The sequence below is a fragment of the Electrophorus electricus genome, chromosome 2, assembly GCF_013358815.1.
Source record: "Electrophorus electricus isolate fEleEle1 chromosome 2, fEleEle1.pri, whole genome shotgun sequence".
Taxonomy (NCBI): Eukaryota; Metazoa; Chordata; class Actinopteri; order Gymnotiformes; family Gymnotidae; genus Electrophorus; species Electrophorus electricus.
In genome coordinates, this window is record NC_049536.1 from 212,449 (window position 1) to 232,448 (window position 20,000).

Consider the following 20,000-nt stretch of genomic DNA (forward strand, 5'->3'; position numbering starts at 1 on the left):
CCATCTCTCTCTCTCCCGCCATGCTCCCCCATCTCTCTCTCTCCCGCCATGCTCCCCCCACCTCTCTCTCTCGCCCGCCATGCTCCCCCATCTCTCTCTCTCCCGCCATGCTCCCCCATCTCTCTCTCCCCGCCATGCTCCCCCATCTCTCTCTCTCCCGCCATGCTCCCCATCTCTCTCTCTCCCGCCATGCTCCCCCATCTCTCTCTCTCCCGCCATGCTCCCCCTCTCTCTCTCCCGCCATGCTCCCCCATCTCTCTCTCCCGCCATGCTCCCCCATCTCTCTCTCTCCCGCCATGCTCCCCCATCTCTCTCTCTCCCGCCATGCTCCCCCATCTCTCTCTCTCTCTGCTCCCCATCTCTCTCTCTCCCGCCATGCTCCCCCATCTCTCTCTCCCGCCATGCTCCCCCATCTCTCTCTCTCCCGCCATGCTCCCCCATCTCTCTCTCTCCCGCCATGCTCCCCCATCTCTCTCTCCCTCCATGCTCCCCCCCTCTCTCTCCCTCCATGCTCCCCCCCTCTCTCTCCCTCCATGCTCCCCCCCTCTCTCTCTCCCTCCATGCCCCCCCTCTCTCCCTCCTCTCCCCCCCTCTCTCTCCCTCCATGCTCCCCCCCTCTCTCTCTCCCTCCATGCTCCCCCCCTCTCTCTCTCCCTCCATGCTCCCCCCCTCTCTCCCTCTCCATGCTCCCCCCTCTCTCCCTCCATGCTCCCCCCCTCTCCCTCCATGCTCCCCCCTCTCTCTCTCCCTCCATGCTCCCCCCTCTCTCTCTCCCTCCATGCTCCCCCTCTCTCTCTCCCTCCATGCTCCCCCTCTCTCTCCCCTCCATGCTCCCCCCCTCTCTCTCTCCCTCCATGCTCCCCCCTCTCTCTCTCCCTCCATGCTCCCCCCCTCTCTCTCCCTCCATGCTCCCCCCTTCTCTCTCTCCCTCCATGCTCCCCCCTCTCTCTCCCTCCATGCTCCCCCCCTCTCTCTCCCTCTCCATGCTCCCCCCCTCTCTCTCTCCCTCCATGCTCCCCCCCTCTCTCTCCCTCCATGCTCCCCCCCTCTCTCTCCCTCCATGCTCCCCCCCTCTCTCTCTCCCGCCATGCTCCCCCCTCTCTCTCTCCCGCCATGCTCCCCCATCTCTCTCTCTCCCGCCATGCTCCCTCTCTCTCTCTCTCCCGCCATGCTCCCCCATCTCTCTCTCTCCCGCCATGCTCCCCCATCTCTCTCTCTCCCGCCATGCTCCCCCATCTCTCTCTCTCCCGCCATGCTCCCCCATCTCTCTCTCTCCCGCCATGCTCCCCCATCTCTCTCTCTCCCGCCATGCTCCCTCTCTCTCTCTCTCCCGCCATGCTCCCCCATCTCTCTCTCTCCCGCCATGCTCCCCCATCTCTCTCTCTCCCGCCATGCTCCCCCATCTCTCTCTCTCCCGCCATGCTCCCCCATCTCTCTCTCTCCCGCCATGCTCCCCCATCTCTCTCTCTCCCGCCATGCTCCCCCATCTCTCTCTCTCCCGCCATGCTCCCCCATCTCTCTCTCTCCCGCCATGCTCCCCCATCTCTCTCTCTCCCGCCATGCTCCCCCATCTCTCTCTCTCCCGCCATGCTCCCCCATCTCTCTCTCTCCCGCCATGCTCCCCCATCTCTCTCTCTCCCGCCATGCTCCCCCATCTCTCTCTCTCCCGCCATGCTCCCCCATCTCTCTCTCTCCCGCCATGCTCCCCCATCTCTCTCTCTCCCGCCATGCTCCCCCATCTCTCTCTCTCCCGCCATGCTCCCCCATCTCTCTCTCTCCCGCCATGCTCCCCCCATCTCTCTCTCTCCCGCCATGCTCCCCCATCTCTCTCTCTCCCGCCATGCTCCCCCATCTCTCTCTCTCCCGCCATGCTCCCCCATCTCTCTCTCTCCCGCCATGCTCCCCCATCTCTCTCTCTCCCGCCATGCTCCCCCATCTCTCTCTCTCCCGCCATGCTCCCCCATCTCTCTCTCTCCCGCCATGCTCCCCCATCTCTCTCTCTCCCGCCATGCTCCCCCATCTCTCTCTCTCCCGCCATGCTCCCCCATCTCTCTCTCTCCCGCCATGCTCCCCCATCTCTCTCTCTCCCGCCATGCTCCCCCATCTCTCTCTCTCCCGCCATGCTCCCCCATCTCTCTCTCTCCCGCCTGCTCCCCCATCTCTCTCTCTCCCGCCATGCTCCCTCTCTCTCTCTCCTCCCTCTCTCTCTCCCCATGCTCCCCCATCTCTCTCTCTCCCGCCATGCTCCCCCATCTCTCTCTCTCCCGCCATGCTCCCCCCATCTCTCTCTCTCCCGCCATGCTCCCCCATCTCTCTCTCTCCCGCCATGCTCCCCCATCTCTCTCTCTCCCTCCATGCTCCCCCCCTCTCTCTCTCCCTCCATGCTCCCCCCCTCTCTCTCCCTCCATGCTCCCCCCTCTCTCTCTCTCCCTCCATGCTCCCCCATCTCTCTCTCCCGCCATGCTCCCCCCCTCTCTCTCTCTCCCGCCATGCTCCCCCCACCTCTCTCTCTCGCCCGCCATGCTCCCCCCCTCTCTCTCTCCCGCCATGCTCCCCCATCTCTCTCTCTCCCTCCATGCTCCCCCATCTCTCTCTCTCCCTCCATGCTCCCCCCTCTCTCTCTCCCTCCATGCTCCCCCCTCTCTCTCTCCCTCCATGCTCCCCCCTCTCTCTCTCCCCATGCTCCCCCCCTCTCTCTCCCTCCATGCTCCCCCCCTCTCTCTCCCTCCATGCTCCCCCCCTCTCTCTCTCCCTCCATGCTCCCCCCCTCTCTCTCTCCCTCCATGCTCCCCCCCTCTCTCTCTCCCTCCATGCTCCCCCCCTCTCTCTCTCCCTCCATGCTCCCCCCCTCTCTCTCTCCCTCCATGCTCCCCCCCTCTCTCTCTCCCTCCATGCTCCCCCCTCTCTCTCTCCCTCCATGCTCCCCCCTCTCTCTCTCCCTCCATGCTCCCCCCTCTCTCTCTCCCTCCATGCTCCCCCCCTCTCTCTCTCCCTCCATGCTCCCCCCTCTCTCTCTCCCTCCATGCTCCCCCATCTCTCTCTCTCCCGCCATGCTCCCCCATCTCTCTCTCTCCCGCCATGCTCCCCCATCTCTCTCTCTCCCGCCATGCTCCCCCATCTCTCTCTCTCCCGCCATGCTCCCCCATCTCTCTCTCTCCCGCCATGCTCCCCCATCTCTCTATCTCCCGCCATGCTCCCCCATCTCTCTCTCTCCCGCCATGCTCCCCCATCTCTCTCTCTCCCGCCATGCTCCCCCATCTCTCTCTCTCCCGCCATGCTCCCCCATCTCTCTCTCTCCCGCCATGCTCCCCCATCTCTCTCTCTCCCGCCATGCTCCCCCATCTCTCTCTCTCCCGCCATGCTCCCCCATCTCTCTCTCTCCCGCCATGCTCCCCCATCTCTCTCTCTCCCGCCATGCTCCCCCATCTCTCTCTCTCCCGCCATGCTCCCCCATCTCTCTCTCTCCCGCCATGCTCCCCCATCTCTCTCTCTCCCGCCATGCTCCCCCATCTCTCTCTCTCCCGCCATGCTCCCCCATCTCTCTCTCTCCCGCCATGCTCCCCCATCTCTCTCTCTCCCGCCATGCTTCCCCCATCTCTCTCTCTCCCGCCATGCTCCCCCATCTCTCTCTCTCCCGCCATGCTCCCCCATCTCTCTCTCTCCCGCCATGCTCCCTCTCTCTCTCTCTCTCCCTCTCCATGCTCCCTCTCTCTCTCTCTCCCGCCATGCTCCCCCATCTCTCTCTCTCCCGCATGCTCCCCCATCTCTCTCTCTCAGCCATGCTCCCCCATCTCTCTCCTCTCCCGCAATGCTCCCCATCTCTCTCTCTCCGCCATGCTCCCCCATCTCCTCTCTCCCCGCCATGCTCCCCATCTCTTCTCTCTCCCGCCATGCTCCCCCATCTCTCTCTCTCCCGCCATGCTCCCCCATCTCTCTCTCTCCCGCCATGCTCCCCCATCTCTCTCTCTCCCCGCCATGCTCCCCCATCTCTCTCTCTCCCGCCATGCTCCCCCATCTCTCTCTCTCCCGCATCTCCCCATCTCTCTCTCCCGCCATGCTCCCCCATCTCTCTCTCTCCCGCCATGCTCCCCCATCTCTCTCTCTCCCGCCATGCTCCCCCATCTCTCTCTCTCCCGCCATGCTCCCCCATCTCTCTCTCTCCCGCCATGCTCCCCCATCTCTCTCTCTCCCGCCATGCTCCCCCATCTCTCTCTCTCCCGCCATGCTCCCCCATCTCTCTCTCTCCCGCCATGCTCCCCCATCTCTCTCTCTCCCGCCATGCTCCCCCATCTCTCTCTCTCCCGCCATGCTCCCCCATCTCTCTCTCTCCCGCCATGCTCCCCCATCTCTCTCTCTCCCGCCATGCCTCCCCATCTCTCTCTCTCCCGCCATGCTCCCCCATCTCTCTCTCTCCCGCCATGCTCCCCCATCTCTCTCTCTCCCGCCATGCTCCCCCATCTCTCTCTCTCCCGCCATGCTCCCCCATCTCTCTCTCTCCCGCCATGCTCCCCCATCTCTCTCTCTCCCGCCATGCTCCCCCATCTCTCTCTCTCCCGCCATGCTCCCCCATCTCTCTCTCTCCCGCCATGCTCCCCCATCTCTCTCTCTCCCGCCATGCTCCCCCATCTCTCTCTCTCCCGCCATGCTCCCCCATCTCTCTCTCTCCCGCCATGCTCCCCCATCTCTCTCTCTCTCCCCATGCTCCCCCATCTCTCTCTCTCCCGCCATGCTCCCCCATCTCTCTCTCTCCCGCCATGCTCCCCCATCCTCTCCTCCCGCCATGCTCCCCCATCTCTCTCTCTCCCGCCATGCTCCCCCATCTCTCTCTCTCCCCCCATGCTCCCGCCATCTGCTCTCTCTCCCGCCCATGCTCCCCATCTCTCTCTCCTCCCCGCCATGCTCACCCATCTCTCTACTCTCCCGCAATGCTCCCCCATCTCTTCTCGTCTCACCGCCATGCTCCACAATCTCGTCTCTCTCTCACCGCCATGCTTCCCATCTCTCTATCTCCCGCCATGCTCCCATCTCTCTCTCTACCCGCCATGCTCCCCCATCTCCTCTCTCTCCCGCCATGCTCCCCCATCTCTCTCTCTCCCCCCCAGCTCCCCCATCTCTCTCTCACGCACCCGCCATGCCCCCCAGTCTCCTCATCTCTCCCGCCATGCTTCCCCATCTCCTTCTCTCTCCCGCCATGCTCCCCATCTCTCTCTCTCCCGCCATGCTCCCCCAATCTCTCTCTCTCCGCCATGCTCCCCCATCTCTCTCTCGCCCGCCATGCTCCCCCATCTCTCTCTCTCCCCATGCTCCCCATCGTCTCTCTCTCCCGCCATGCTCCCCCAGCTCCTCTCTCCCGCCATGCTCCCTCCATCCTCTCTCTCTCCCGCCATGCTCCCCCATCTCTCTCTCTCCCGCCATGCTCCCCCATCTCTCTCTCTCCCGCCATGCTCCCCCATCTCTCTCTCTCCCGCCATGCTCCCCATTCTCTCTCTCTCCCGCCATGCTCCCCCATCTCTCTCTCTCCCGCCATGCTCCCCCATCTCTCTCTCTCCCGCCATGCTCCCCCATCTCTCTCTCTCCCGCCATGCTCCCCCATCTCTCTCTCTCCCGCCATGCTCCCCCATCTCTCTCTCTCCCGCCATGCTCCCCCATCTCTCTCTCTCCCGCCATGCTCCCCCATCTCTCTCTCTCCCGCCATGCTCCCCCATCTCTCTCTCTCCCGCCATGCTCCCCCATCTCTCTCTCCCGCCATGCTCCCCCCCTCTCTCTCTCCCGCCATGCTCCCCCCTCTCTCTCTCTCCCGCCATGCTCCCCCCTCTCTCTCTCCCTCCATGCTCCCCCCATCTCTCTCTCCCCATGCTCCCCCCCTTCTCTCTCTCCCTCCATGCTCCCCCCTCTCTCTCTCCCTCCATGCTCCCCCCCTCTCTCTCTCCCTCCATGCTCCCCCCCTCTCTCTCTCCCTCCATGCTCCCCCCCTCTCTCTCTCCCTCCATGCTCCCCCCTCTCTCTCTCCCTCCATGCTCCCCCCTCTCTCTCCCCTCCAGGCTCCCCCCTCTCTCTCCCCATGCTCCCCCCTTCTCTCTCTCCCTCCATGCTCCCCCCCTCTCTCTCTCCCTCCATGCTCCCCCCCTCTCTCTCTCCCTCCATGCTCCCCCCCTCTCTCTCTCCCTCCATGCTCCCCCCCTCTCTCTCCCTCCATGCTCCCCCCCTCTCTCTCTCCCTCCATGCTCCCCCCTCTCTCTCCCTCCATGCTCCCCCCCTCTCTCTCTCCCTCCATGCTCCCCCCTCTCTCTCTCCCTCCATGCTCCCCCCTCTCTCCCTCCATGCTCCCCCCCTCTCTCCCTCCATGCTCCCCCCTCTCTCCCTCCATGCTCCCCCCTCTCTCCCTCCATGCTCCCCCCTCTCTCCCTCCATGCTCCCGCACCCCCTACGGTTCACATGTTCATTTACTAAAACAAATGATATACTAAAACAAATTATATAAACAAATGATACAAATTATGTAAAAAGAATAATATAAAGCATTATTACAAGTTTTAAATGTCCATATGAATGAAATAAGTCTAAATAAAGCATATTCTAAATTTTAATTTAAATTCTCTCTCAGACACACACTTAGCTTTCTTACCTGATTTTGATCCAGTCATCCACATGCTGGCTTGCCATCAGCGTCTCCAAGTAGTCCCGACCCAGGTAGTACGGTGGACGCTCGTTAATCTTCTGAGGTACACGCTCCAACAGGCCCACTGGGATATACCTACACACACACACACACACACACACACACACACACACACCTTAACTAATAATTACAAATTTGGTTTCTTATTAACCACATAAGTCTGTTTTTACTCTGTCTTTCTCTTCCAATAAAAACATGACCAATAGCAAAAGTCCAGCTGAAGGTGCTCAACAGCGCCACCTGCAGGTGAAGGAAAGCCACTCTAGCAGGAAGTTGCGGGTTTTCTCAACACCCTGCGTGTCGGAGCCCCAGTGCTCAAGGCCGTAGTGTGTGAAGTCCCGAAGCACATCCAGACGCTCGCCTGACGAGATATCCCAGTGTCGTCCCTCTTTAATCTCAGTAAAGAGCCAAGGCTTTATCAGAGCACCTCTGGAACACAGACACGCACACCTTACCAAAATGACACAGGCCAGCAGACAGACAGATAGCCCAGCAGACAGACCTTGCCACCATGATTCCAGACACGCCTGTCTCCCTGGCCTTCATAGCATCCTCATATGACAGAATGTCTCCGTTACCTACAGAGAGATAAAACAACAGTGCATGGCTGAGTTACTGCAGTTTAGAAACACAGCAGCAGGGGGCAGAGCAGAGCCCTCCACCTCCCTGCACTGCTGGCAGCTCTCCTCTCAGGTAGTTCATTCACTCAAATTGTTAATTCATCCAATTTATCCATTAATATTCTACAGGAGTTAATAAAAGTCACACCAGTCTACCATACAGTGTGTGTTTGTTTTAGATTGTGTACCAAACAGAGGGACGGGGCTGGCCAGTCTGGAGCAGGTGCTGATGTAGTCCCAGTCTGCCATCTTGGTGTAGCGCTGCTCTCGGGATCTGCCATGCAGCTGTGCAGGAGATCAAACACATTCGGGTACTGCACACTCAGAGCTGACTGTGATCAGACACACACACTCAGATCTGACCGTGATCAGAGACACGCCCCACTTCTTCATCTCAGGGATGAGTTTGTGTGCAAGGTTGCAGTTCTGCTGGACTCCAGTTCTGATTTTAACTGTCAGAGGGACATCAAGAACCTGCAGAACGATTCAGAGACAATAACAACTCAAAAATACCCAGCAATAACAATAACTCAAATATAACACATCAGAGCTGCAATACACAGAACTTCAATCTCTAGAGAAAATGTGGAAGAAATGAAAACCAGACAACTTACTGAATTCATTCCTCTGATGATCTGTTCAAATTTGTTTGTTCTGGTCATCAGGCCACAACCCCCACCCTGCATCACAGTGAGCAAGGTTAATGCAAATGAGACGGTCCCTCACGTGTCCAAATGTATGTGCTTATAAGTCAACTCAAATCAATGCATATGAGTTAGTCATATTAACACAGCTCAATAATAACATCATCTTTCTCAGACTCAAGGAGAGTGTAAATAAGAGCAAAAAAATTAACCCAGATCATGTGACTCGCACAGCTAAGGTCTTCTGCATGATGTCACTCTGGTTCTTTCTGAATGAAGCGATTTAAATCACCAGAAGTTCCCATGACCCACGTCATTTGACTAGTGTGTAGGGTGTCAGGAACACAAGAGTAAGGAATTGTGTGTGTGTGCGTGGGGGGGAATGGGGGGAAATGTGAGTACCTTTCTATAGACCAGGTCTATAGGGCACCCAGAGTTGATGTCCACAAAGTCCACATCGATGTTTTCACTGAGCAGCTCAGCACATCTGGTCATGGTATCAGGAAAACAGCCCTCCAGCTGAAAAAGAAACCTCAGTTCTAGTTCCACAGTTGCAATGTCTCACCACCCACAATGCAATTCTCTCACGCAGGACACAACTGTTCTACAGCCCTCTCCACTACCCACAATGCAATGCAGCCTGGTGAGTTTTACAGACCATCTTAACTACCCACGTTTTTCACTTTTTCCGTTCACAAGTTTTTTTTCTTCTTAAAGCTTTTATCCTCAACATGCACTCTGAATGACCTGCGTGGATGTCCTGAACACCACAACACACCCAACGCTGTGATTCATAGTTGTCTTCACACTACCCACAGAATCTCACTTGACTAATGACACAATCATCGCACATGTAGTGACAGAGGCAACGCATCCATTTATTTGCCTGTTCAACTTTCCAGGGGTCTTAACTCAGTGAACGACTTTTCAGGATTTTGAACGATTAAATATGAATGCAACAATGTTCATGGATGCAGTCACAGTTGCCATGGCTATGTTACCAGGCTAAACTCGTCTGAGCTTGTGCAGCAGATGTCACCTCCACACACTTGCTTCCTTTAGATAGCAACATCCTACAAACACCAGGTTATGAGTTACATGACAAAGAGGTCTTTGAAAATGTCGATATTTCCCAAAGAGAAGAGTGATGAGAAGACGGCTCACTAATCTAATAGTTCGGTATGCTGCTTACAAAACACATCAGAAAATCTTTAAGTGAAACTGAGCTTGCTAAGAAAGATTCCTTCTGCAGACTGATTAAAACACACAAAGTCAGCGAACCAAAAGATAAGGCAGAAGATGTTGAACCTGGAAAATAAAAACAACAGGATGTTTAGACTCATTTTGAAGGCTAAAAACAGAAAAAAAATATCTAGCAGTCACTGCTGGCTGTCAGCAAGAAGAACCACATCAGTGATCTCTGCAAACCATCATGTAGAATAGCTCTAGACTCAGGGTCAACCCCAACTCTCTAGGTTAGGGTGAGGACTTGGGTTAATCCCAGACTGGGTTAGAGGCATAGACATGAGACGCACAAAGAACACATGCACAGACTTGAGATGCTTAAGAACTGGAACAAGCATAGTGATGTAATTCTTCATAGAGCTCTTACAATCTGATAACACCTCTCCCATCTGACAACGGTTTGTGTTTGTTTGTTTACTAGGGTGGCTTTGTTTGTGCATTTGTTTACCTGCACCCCAAACAGGTCCTCAGTGTGGTGTCTCTTTAGCAGGGCCCACTCCGACGCCTGGCCCTGCAACAGGTTAGTACACATCGCCATCTCTCCACATGTGATGTCTGCGCCGAACCGCTTACACAGGCGCCGAAACGGCAGGTTCCCACACTGCACGACGCACATACACTTTACAAACCCTACATCAACGTGTACAAATAATAAAAAGGATATGCATGACCACACAATTGCTTGCACACACACACATGTGCAGACTCAATCACACTAGCAGAAGCTCACCGTAGTTAAGGGCGCCAGGTAGAGTTTGTCTCTAAAATCCACCTGCGTGTCAAGAAAAACATTTAAAGAAAAAAAGCTCACCAGTTTTGACTGAAACAACATGGAATGGTTTTCCATGTTTAACAGTTTGTGTTTATTGTCCTAATCACCCTCTCTGTTCCTAATCTAGAGTCAGCACTGTGATGTTTCTAACCTTGGGAAACGGTTTTATGGTGATGTTATGTGGTGGAGATTACAGTGTTTGTTTTGGGATGTATTTTTACATTAAAGTTAAAATTAATCCAGACAGATAAAATCACAAATGAATATTTTTTTCTGATAAGATCAGACTGCAGGGCCTCATGTCCTCATTTTTCCTCATGTCTGCTGTTCTTAGAGTACAACAGCCTGGAAATGGGCACCATCACTTACATGAGTTCCAGAGCAGCAGGAGGACACGTTACCATGCCTTGATTATTAGGGGATGCCAAATTTGTTACGGCTTGACCTGCTCCGCCCCCACTGTGCCCGTGAGGGTTGACCTGCTCCGCCCCCACTGTGCCCGTGATGGTTGACCTGCTCCGCCCCCACTGTGCCCATCTTACCTGCTTCTTCTCACAAGGTCGCAGTTTGATGACGTCGGCATCAGTCAGTGGCCCAACGGTCTTGATGAGGGGTGTCTTGCTACCCTACAGTTGAGAGGATAGTAACTTATCACAGAAATGTACCCAAGAAATGTAATACAGTAAAACAAATAAACCACCACCACCTGTAAAGCACCACAATAAGTGGTTTAGTGCCAGTACACCTTCAACCACACCTGCTGTAGCATGGGTGCCGTTACGGTGCTATGGTTAGGGTTAGCCCTCACCCACACCTGCTGTAGCGTGGGTGGTGTTACGTTGCTATGGTTAGGGTTAGCATGGGTGTTATGGTGCTGTGGTGAGTTAGCCCTCATCCACACCTGCTGTAGTGTGGGTGGTGTAATGTCACTGTGGTTAGGATTAGCCCTCACCCACACCCACTGTAGCGCAGGTGGTGTAATGGTGCTGTACCTCTACACCTACATCACCAGTTGGCTCCTGTTTCTGTCCCTCCACTTTGGCCGCGCGTTCAGACCCGGGCTCAGGCGCCGCGCGTTCAGACCCGGGCCTGTTCCTGCTCTGGCCTCCTGCACCGTTTCCTGTGCGGATGCTTCTTAGGTAGGTCTCCGAGCGTGTGAAGGTCACCTGTCTCTTACGGAGACGGCGCTGGAGATCTTTGTGCAGATAGTTGCGGACCGTCTCTGAGGTGGTGGGCGTTTCGCTCTCCTTGTTCACCAGGTTCTTAAAGTCGGGGCCAGTGTGCGCACCTGCGAACCTGCAGGTGATTCCGTAAGCACACCTGCCGAAGGTGTCGTACAAATAGCATTGCTCACCGAGGTCTGCAGGTTTGGTGGACATGTAGTCAGTCACGTCGTGAATGAACTTGCACTTCTCACCAAAGAAGCATCCGTTTTCACGCCCCTGTGAAAAACAACTGTTAGCACCAACATTCAAATCTACAGTCAAATGAATCCAATACACGCATAACATTTAATTAACATTCAATGAGTCCCGACTGAAAATCACAACTGATCATAATAATAAAAAAAATCAGGGTGTTTCATAACCAGCACTGGGGGCAGAACACTGCACTCCAGGACTAATCATGTAAAACTTCTGACTTGTAATCGGCACAGTAGCAGTTCTAATCTGCGTATATATTAGTTGCAATCTGCGTATGTATTACTGCGTATTTATTAGTTGTAATCTGCGTACAGGGGCCACAGTGGACCTTCCTCACACTTCCTCACTTTAGCAGAATGAAGAGCTTTTTCCACCACCTTCCACATCAACTACTGGTAGGAAGAATTTTACCATTTTGTCAAAGATCCACTATACGTGGGTTTAAACTTGGACACAGTGTTAGGGTTAGGGTTAGGTTTTAGGGTTAGACACAGTGTTAGGGTTAGGGTGATGGTTAGGGTTAGACAGTGTTAGGGTTTAGGGTTAGACACAGTGTTAGGGTTAGACACAGTGTTAGGGTTTAAGGTTAGGGTAAGGGTGAGGGTTAGACACAGTGTTAGGGTTGGGGTTAGGGTTAGACACAGTGTTAGGGTTAGACACAGTGTTAGGGTTAGGGTGAGGGTTGGACACGGTGGGCTTGAGTCCCACCTGAAGCAGTGAGGGACAGAGTCTGCGGTCGTCATAGCTGTGAGGCTTCATGTGAGGTCTCGACTTGTTCTGTCCCTTCATTCCCTTCTTGTCCTGTTGCGTATCTTCTGCCTGGGCATCATCGTCTAGTTTCCTCCTCTTCAGCTCCGGTTCTCCAGAAGCTTCTTCTGCCCCACCGTTAGCTGCATCTGCACATTCTTCTGGAGTGGCAGCATCTTCCTCCTCACCTTCCTCAGCGTTCCCTCCAGCAGCCAGAAACGCATGAAATTTCTCTTTAGTCGTGACATACCTGGACACATCGGAGCCACCCTGATGAGTCAGAGTAAACCAACCCGAACTTACCCAGCGCGTGCTGATCTGCACGTTAACAACCCCGAGTCTGAGATCTTAAGCGTATACAGCAGCGCCGCGCGCCGGGCCTTACTGTGTTTTCAGCGCCGCTTCGCCAGCTGCAGCGCCGCGTGCAGCGGCCATGGCGGCAGCGGCAGCGCGAGACCCCTGCTGGCTAACCTGCTGAAGCTGCACGGTAGATGCCCCCGGTCCTCCTGCAAAACAGCTGAGATTAGGACTTAACCTCGTTTCTGATAAAACACTTACCCGTCCAGTTAGCTACGCCAGCTGGCTACACAACCATTAGCTAAACAAACGTAGTCGAACAGTCGTTTATTAACATTTTCCAGTAATACTGTGTTAGAGACTGTAAGTAATGAAGACATATGTGCATTTTACTATTTCGAAATGCACAGAAAATCTTATGCATTTATGATCAGATTTCAGCGACACTCACCTCAAAATGCTTCTAACTTTGACCAAAAAGCTGCCCAAGGAACACGTGACACTGCCGCTGTGTTACACTCAAATGTGTTCGGACTTGAAACGACGCGTCTGCACTCATGTTCTCATTTACATTAAGAACCGTCCAGCGTTAATCTTCAAGAAACATTTACATTCACTCTACAACAGAAGCAAACTACTGAGTAATTAAATAAATACTCGATTTAAATAACCATTTATTGTTGTTTATTTCATTAAAAAAACACTTATCTTTGGATATCGGCGTTGTTTTATATACATGTACTGGTTCAGCGGACCATTCCAGATCATAAACATAAATGCACAATCATAAATAAACTTCTCTAGTAATGTTTACTAATCTCCACAGTTATGGACCACCGCACAAAGCATTGTCAATTATCCTCTAAGCAAAAAGCTGTTTTACATAATCTGTGAAAAAATGTGTTTTAGAGTGGTCACAAATGTTGGGCTGGTGGACAAACACATAGTGAATCAAAGTGACCCTGTAGAAGCAGATGTGGAGCTGCAGACAGCCCTGCGTACTAAGTGTATCTGAGTGGCTGAAACGCCTTCTCTGCATACAGATCTGTGCCATGATCTGAGGACATCTGTAGACATCTGAGCCTCAGGATGATCAATGAGCTTCAGACAGGGTTTGTACATGGTGCACATTGTCTGAAGGGTTGGTGTGTCTATATTAAGAGCTTCTATGGCCTGATGGTGTTTTACTCTTCAAACACTCGCAGTCTCTCTATCTTGGCATCAAATCTTTTTTTACTCAAGTCCAGAATACAGATTCCCTTCACATCAAAGTCGTATCTCAGACTGTTTAGCTCATGCAGACGCTGGTTTAAGGTGGCCACACTGAAGTCCAACACTTTGGGCTTTTCCACTATCCATTTAATGTCCACACCACCTTTAACCAGGCAGTTCAGCTTCTCGTTCAGCGTTGCTGAGGAAATAAACAGCACCGTGGCGCCTTTGAAGATGAGCTTCTTCACCACCTCCTCGCTGCAGCCGAGAGTCTTCAGCTTCACCTGCAGGTTTTGGAGGTTCCTCTTCAGGCTCGTGTGGGAGAGGTCCAGGATCTCAGCACCACAGCCCTGAAGCAGGACAAGAGCTTCCTCATCGCTCAGCCGCAGAGCCTCCAGCAGGAAGCTGATGTTGGCTTTGACACGTTTCGTGCTTCGTATGAAGATGTAGACGTTCCTGGATATGATGGCCTTCACGAAGCCTTCACAGTCTGTCCCGCCGAGACTGGCACACACGCTTTGCAGGAGCTCCACCATGGTGCAGTTCAGTTCCACACTGTTGGAGAAGGTCCGTGGGGCCATGGTGACGAGCCGGTGCAGGTGTTTGGGCGTCAGGCCCAGTGAGCTCAGGAAGGCCACATTCTTCTCCAGGTTCTCGTTGTCACTGGAGCGGAAGAAAGACTCCGGTGAGCGGTGCAGGATTTTGATGATCTCAGCATCAATCATGAAGATGTTTCTCCACAGGCGCCAGCGCTCATCCAGGTGCTCGGCGGAGCGTGTGATCGCCCGAGGGAACCGTGTGATGATACTGGCCACCACCTCATGGTTGGCACCTTTGCTGCAGAGGAACTCAGCCAGGCCGCACTCATTGGTCAGAACCTTCCGGAGGACACCGGGCTGGCGGCGTCGTACCATCGACACATCAACGCCGAGCACTCTGAGGTTCTTCAGCAGGGATTGGTTCTCCAAGCTGGCATCGGCGGCAGTGGGCGGGGCATCAGAGGGTGCAGTGTGATAGCGTCTGTACACAGAGACGCAGGAACACACAGGCTGTAACTTCACCAAGCTCAGCCAAGTGAGGACATGCGTCAGAGCCATGTCTCCTCACACCCCCACACTGGCTCACCTGGAGGCAAGAAGGGGACCACCAATCACAGCACGCCTGCCAAAACTAAACTACAGTTCTGCTGGAAGGTGGATCTACGGGACTGGAGCTGAGTACCCCAATTTACAATACTGCAGAACATTCATATGGTTCACAACCATGCGAATTAAAGTTACATGGTGTAAAAAACACTATATTAAGGTGGATATAAGACATTATAGATATGGCTGAAACTTAACGAACCACTCCTTTCACGTGCCTGTCCCTGTAATGTCTTAAAGCACAAAAATCGCTAGAAAATTAAATTAGAACAGCAACTCCAAATGAACACAGTCACAGTAAAGGTGCTACCGACCCAGGCGTCAGTAATCGCTCATAGACTCTAATCAGAACAACAGCCATGTCAGTAGTTTTACTTAAGCGAATAACGAGTTTTACTGAAAGTTCATTAAAAACAAAGCAAAACATCAAGTTGTCTAACTCCAGGTGGCTATTTAGAACTACCTAAGATTTAGCAGTACCTAACGTCAAACTGTCCGCTGAGTTGTGAGAATATTTGTGAAGAATGTCCTCGGCTGATACGGTTTACTCCTGTTTACCGCTTCACGTTTCCCCCCTACTGTCAGTTCGTTAGAGGGACAAAAACCCCCTAGCGGACTGGAGCTACCTCGCCAAATAATATACTACTTCTGACCAGTAGAGGGCAGTGTATATATTTAAGTATGGCACCTTCTGTTACATTTACATTTACGCTCTTATAATCGTCTCTTATCTTAGCAACTTACATATTTGCAACTTACATATTCTGTTATTCTGGTGACACTAAGATGACAAATATCATCTTACCATTATTGAGGAATGTGTAAAGGACGTCAGACGCTGGATGTTGAGAAACATTGTCTCACTTAATCCTGACACTTCTGATAAAACTAGTCTTATAAAATACTTTTAATTGCCTACAAAGCACGGAATGATCTTGCCCCACTGTACCTTAGAGAACTCCTATTGCATTAAGCTCATCTACATGTGCTTAGATCAAAAAGATGCAGGCTCTTTATTTAAGAAAATCTACCACAGGGGGCAGAGCCTTTTCCTATAAAGCTCCCACACTGTGGAATAACCTTCTTGTAAATGTTTGAGACTCAGACACAATATCAATATTTAAGGCTAGGCTGGAAATCTATCTGTACAGTCAGGCATTTTATTAACTACTTCCCATGTTGTAGATCTGGGGGTCCATGGACATTGAGAGTTATGTTAAACTGGGATGTTATGATGCTGCCACTTAACCTCTCTTTTGATGCTCAAGTTTGTTGACTGAGAGCAGCGGAGTGCTGATGTTCCAGGGTGCCCGCATCCCTGTGGTTCCTTCTGGCTCTTTCCTTTACCTGTGCTCCCATAGCTAGAGCTGCTGGAGTCCGTCATTGCACATTATAGTACCCTAATTTACACACCCTCGTACCTAGACATGCCCAATAATCTAGTCTCTCTTTCTGCTCAGGTACCCCTAACCCTGATGTCATGTTGTTAGTGAGCCTCAGCCCGTCTCAACTACCATGGCTACTCCCACCACCCCTGATGTCCCTTGCTATAGCCCACCACACCTCCACCTAACCAATTACTTCTTCATTGCCCTAGACAGACATTTTCGTGGAAGATGGGTTTTGGACACATGCACACTGCCAAAACCAAACTAGGACTTCTAGAAAACCAAAATAGACGTTCATTGCAAATTTGTTTTATGATGCATTTCTGTCACTACTTATTCTGCTTCTTATTGTTTAAATTGTCATTATTGTGGTGACCGTTGTTGGCCAGAGAAGCATGGGCCCCCCTTTGAGTCTTGGTTCCTCTCAAGGTTTCTTCCTCATGTTCTAGGGAGTTTTTCCTTGCCACTGTTGCCCTTGTCTTGCTCACTGGGGGCTTGGACTTGAACATTTGTAAAGCTGCTTTGTGGCAACATCTGTATAAATACATTTTAAATTTGTAGTCACTCTTCCAGCTTAGCAGTCACAGCCCCAAGTGCCCCGTCACCCCTGGGACAACCTTAACCATAATGTTAACCATACACATTCTCTCTATTTCCTCTTTCAGTCCCTGCTACTTTTCCATCTTCTCATATTCCTTCCGTTTTACATTTGCATTCCACATCTGTCACCACTGCTGTGTTCTGCCTCTTATCTACTATCATGATAGTCTGGTTGGTTCGCCACTACCTGCTGATCTGTCTGGATCTTGAGGTCCCACAGCATCTCAGCCCTGTTCCACCTCTCTCTGTGGTTTCTGTGTGTGTGTGTTCTTCAGCTCATATGTCTTGCATATGTTCCTCTATATGCTCCCCATCCCTGAGCTGTATCTCTCAGTGTTTGTTTTCCCTGAAATCATCCTGCATCCTGTTGTTAGGTGCTGGATCGTCTCAGAGCTCCTTGGCTCTGCTCTGGTTTCTTCAAGCCACCTGGTGCTCAGTGCTTGATCTTGTGCTGTCATGGTTAGTGCCTCTGTGCTGTCCTTCAGTCCCGCCTTTTCCAGCCATTGGTAGGAGTGTCTTACATCAGCCAACCCTGCTATCAGTCAGTGGTACATTCCATGGATGGGCTTATCCTGCCCTGGCACCTCTTCTGTTTCCACGGTGACCACATCCCCGGTCTGACTGAGAGTGCCATTGCTCGATTGCTCGATTGTCTACTGCTAGTTACCATGCTGTTTACAATCATGTTAAAACGTTTCCTGTGACAGTGCTTCACAAAGCCAGCATATAAATGTTTATGCACATATACTACTTCACAAACTGCATTATATGACAAAACAAGTTGAATGAAGACTAAGGGAAACCAAATAACTGGGGGAAAATAATATTCTTGTATTTTATTAGTCTAATTAGTTTTGGGTACTCTGCCCTGTTGTTACATGTCACTGGATGGCGTTGGGCAGTGGCACCCAAGAAATGGGACCACTGAAGGTCTGGGGGTGGCACACCAAAACTAAAAGACAGACTGACCAAGAACAGTACACTGTACAGTGTCAGGTAGGGGGAGGAGTCAGAGTGTGATACAGTGACCACAGCTGCCTGCATTTGTTATTTTCTTTCACATGAACTATTGTAAAAAATAATATGTATGTTATTGATTGAAATGTACTGTACCTAATGTAATATATCAGGGGTGGATTATACAGGATATTATGGATATGTATATGCAAGTTTATTCTCTGGGGGGGGAGGGGGGGCACTGGAGGGCAGTGATTGTATAAGACTGGCCCTGGCCCCCACGGTGCCCTTGGGTGTGTATTCAGAGTTGTCCTCCTATCAGACAGTTCCACTCCACCCCAGACATCACCTTGGGTGGGGGTCTGGGTGAAACTCAACCAGCCTTTTCCGTGAGGTCCTATACCCCTGATGAATCCTCATGTCTTTAATATTTCATGGCCACTATGCACCATCTCTCTCCTGTCATGGTGCTCACCAAGAGACTGTGCTCTCTCATTTATTACCCTACAGGGACTCCCGCTGCCACCTTTCCACTCTGTCACTTCTCTCATCCTTTCTCTCTCCCTCTCAGATGCTTTCTCTATCTCCATTTCTCTGTGCCTCTTTCTCTTTCCCTCTCTCTCTTTCGTTCTCTGTATCTTATGTCAGTTAACTCTCAGGGGTTACCTCATCACCTTAACATGATGTTTAAACAAACATAATTGTGTTAAATGATGAATGAGTAGTTTCATACATTTTACTTTTGTTTCCCTAAAACCCAGAATTATTGCATGGTAGTAGTAATTAATTCCCAGAGTCTCTCATGGATTATTAATCCTAACTAGAACCCTAACTCTCAGGAGTTATTAATCCTAACCAGAACAATAACTCTCAGGAGTTATTAATCCTAACTAGAACTCTAACTCTCAGGAGTTATTAATCCTAACCAGAACCCTAACTCTCAGGAGTTACTAATCCTAACTAGAACCCTAACTGTCAGGAGTTACTAATCCTAACCAGAACCCTAACTCTCAGGAGTTACTAATCCTAACTAGAACCCTAACTCTCAGGAGTTATTAATCCTAACTAGAACCCTAACTCTCAGGAGTTACTAATCCTAACTAGAACTCTAACTCTCAGGAGTTACTAATCCTAACTAGAACCCTAACTCTCAGGAGTTACTAATCCTAACTAGAACCCTAACTCTCAGGAGTTACTAATCCTAACTAGAACCCTAACTGTTACTAATCCTAACTAGAACCCTAACTCTCAGAAGTTATTAATCCTAACCAGAACCCTAATTCTCAGGAGTTATTAATCCTAACCAGAACCCTAACTCTCAGGAGTTACTAATCCTAACTAGAACCCTAACTCTCAGAAGTTATTAATCCTAACCAGAACCCTAACTCTCAGGAGTTATTAATCCTAAATGAGTTATTTTGAAAACTAGCAACATATTTTAAAAAAGAAAAACATGGTGTTTAAAGACGGAATGGCAAATTAAAATAGACTCAACTGGCTAAGTGTCCGCTGTGCAGCTGCCCACACAAAAGGTCGTCTCGGTTACGGTCGCTGACACACTACCCCTCTCACATCAATAATGCACATCTGAAACTTGCAGGCTGCCCCCGGCTCCGCACAGACGCGCGCTGCTCTCGGGTCGGTTACGAGCCCCTGGAGACAGAAGCATGTCGAAGGGACGATGGGTGGAACTGAAGATCTGTCAGACCATCAGCTGCTCCGCTCCCATCAGCCGCAGACGCAGACCGCCGTCCCCCACTGCTGCCGGTACGTCCAGAGCAAATCACAAACACAGATGGCACAAAGAAAGGCTGTGAGGGTGTTCTGTAGTGTTAGTATTGTTACAGAAGTGTAGGGAAGTCTGTAGTGTTAGTGGCGTTAAACATATATATATATATATATATATATATATATATATATATATATATATATATATATATATATATATATAATGTGGGGGGGGATAAACTAGACATAAATACAATAAAATAGTTCTATTAGACTAGATGTATATTAAAGCAGAGCTCTAAAAGGCTGAATATGTGCATATGTACTTGTCTGTAGATACACAGGCTTAGCGGTGAGAGGCGTTTGTACATGGGGCCCTCGCGGGCTGTAGGCTGCACTGTAGAGCTAAAACAGTCTTAGATGTCTTTAAGCCCGCCAACAGTCCTTCAGCGAGTGTTTATTTATTTCTAGTATTTCAGTGTATTAATATGACGCTTCCCGTCGTCACGCTCCGGCGTGGGGTCGCGCGATCTTAGTGACGT

The 20,000-nt window shown here is 51.6% G+C and overlaps 3 protein-coding genes across 11 annotated transcripts in view; 1 reads left to right on the forward strand and 2 right to left on the reverse strand.

Moving 5' to 3' along the window:
- The window catches only part of dus3l (dihydrouridine synthase 3-like (S. cerevisiae)), a 17,795-nt gene extending 4,854 nt beyond the window's left edge, over nucleotides 1-12,941 (reverse strand). The window contains exons 1-14 of one of the 3 annotated variants that reach the window (XM_035523698.1): nucleotides 12,880-12,941; nucleotides 12,517-12,637; nucleotides 12,093-12,381; nucleotides 10,965-11,402; nucleotides 10,503-10,586; nucleotides 9,919-9,960; nucleotides 9,637-9,789; nucleotides 8,346-8,462; nucleotides 7,914-7,979; nucleotides 7,663-7,773; nucleotides 7,488-7,584; nucleotides 7,182-7,257; nucleotides 6,920-7,108; nucleotides 6,626-6,754 (exon numbers count right to left, since the gene is read on the reverse strand). In XM_035523698.1, the coding sequence (XP_035379591.1) occupies nucleotides 6,626-6,754; nucleotides 6,920-7,108; nucleotides 7,182-7,257; nucleotides 7,488-7,584; nucleotides 7,663-7,773; nucleotides 7,914-7,979; nucleotides 8,346-8,462; nucleotides 9,637-9,789; nucleotides 9,919-9,960; nucleotides 10,503-10,586; nucleotides 10,965-11,402; nucleotides 12,093-12,381; nucleotides 12,517-12,566 (1,841 nt within the window). In that variant the 5' untranslated portion in view covers nucleotides 12,567-12,637; nucleotides 12,880-12,941. Of the gene's footprint in view, nucleotides 1-6,625; nucleotides 6,755-6,919; nucleotides 7,109-7,181; nucleotides 7,258-7,487; nucleotides 7,585-7,662; nucleotides 7,774-7,913; nucleotides 7,980-8,345; nucleotides 8,463-9,636; nucleotides 9,790-9,918; nucleotides 9,961-10,502; nucleotides 10,587-10,952; nucleotides 11,403-12,092; nucleotides 12,382-12,516; nucleotides 12,638-12,879 lie in introns of all 3 variants that reach the window. The other 2 variants (XM_035523699.1, XM_035523697.1) reach the window with 2 other exon arrangements.
- A 154-nt stretch (nucleotides 12,942-13,095) lies between these two features.
- Nucleotides 13,096-15,352, reverse strand: LOC113567753 (transcription termination factor 1, mitochondrial). Its single transcript, XM_026995853.2, has 2 exons — nucleotides 15,266-15,352; nucleotides 13,096-14,765 (listed from the first exon to the last, which is right to left on the reverse strand). Exon 2 carries the CDS (start codon nucleotides 14,735-14,737, stop codon nucleotides 13,613-13,615), a length of 1,125 nt encoding a protein of 374 aa, XP_026851654.1. The 5' UTR covers nucleotides 14,738-14,765; nucleotides 15,266-15,352; the 3' UTR covers nucleotides 13,096-13,612.
- Nucleotides 15,353-18,006: 2,654 nt separating this feature from the next.
- Nucleotides 18,007-20,000, forward strand: part of akap9 (A kinase (PRKA) anchor protein 9) — a 75,143-nt gene continuing 73,149 nt past the window's right edge. For all 7 annotated transcript variants that reach the window (XM_035535558.1, XM_035535568.1, XM_035535559.1 and 4 more), the window contains exon 1: nucleotides 18,007-19,497. In XM_035535558.1, the coding sequence (XP_035391451.1) occupies nucleotides 19,398-19,497 (100 nt within the window). In that variant the 5' untranslated portion in view covers nucleotides 18,007-19,397. The remainder of the gene's footprint in view (nucleotides 19,498-20,000) is intronic.

Coding starts and splice junctions, on each gene's coding strand:
- LOC113567753 (XM_026995853.2), bottom strand. CDS start 14,737: ATGGCTCTGACGCATGTCCTCACTTGGCTGAGCTTGGTGAAGTTACAG.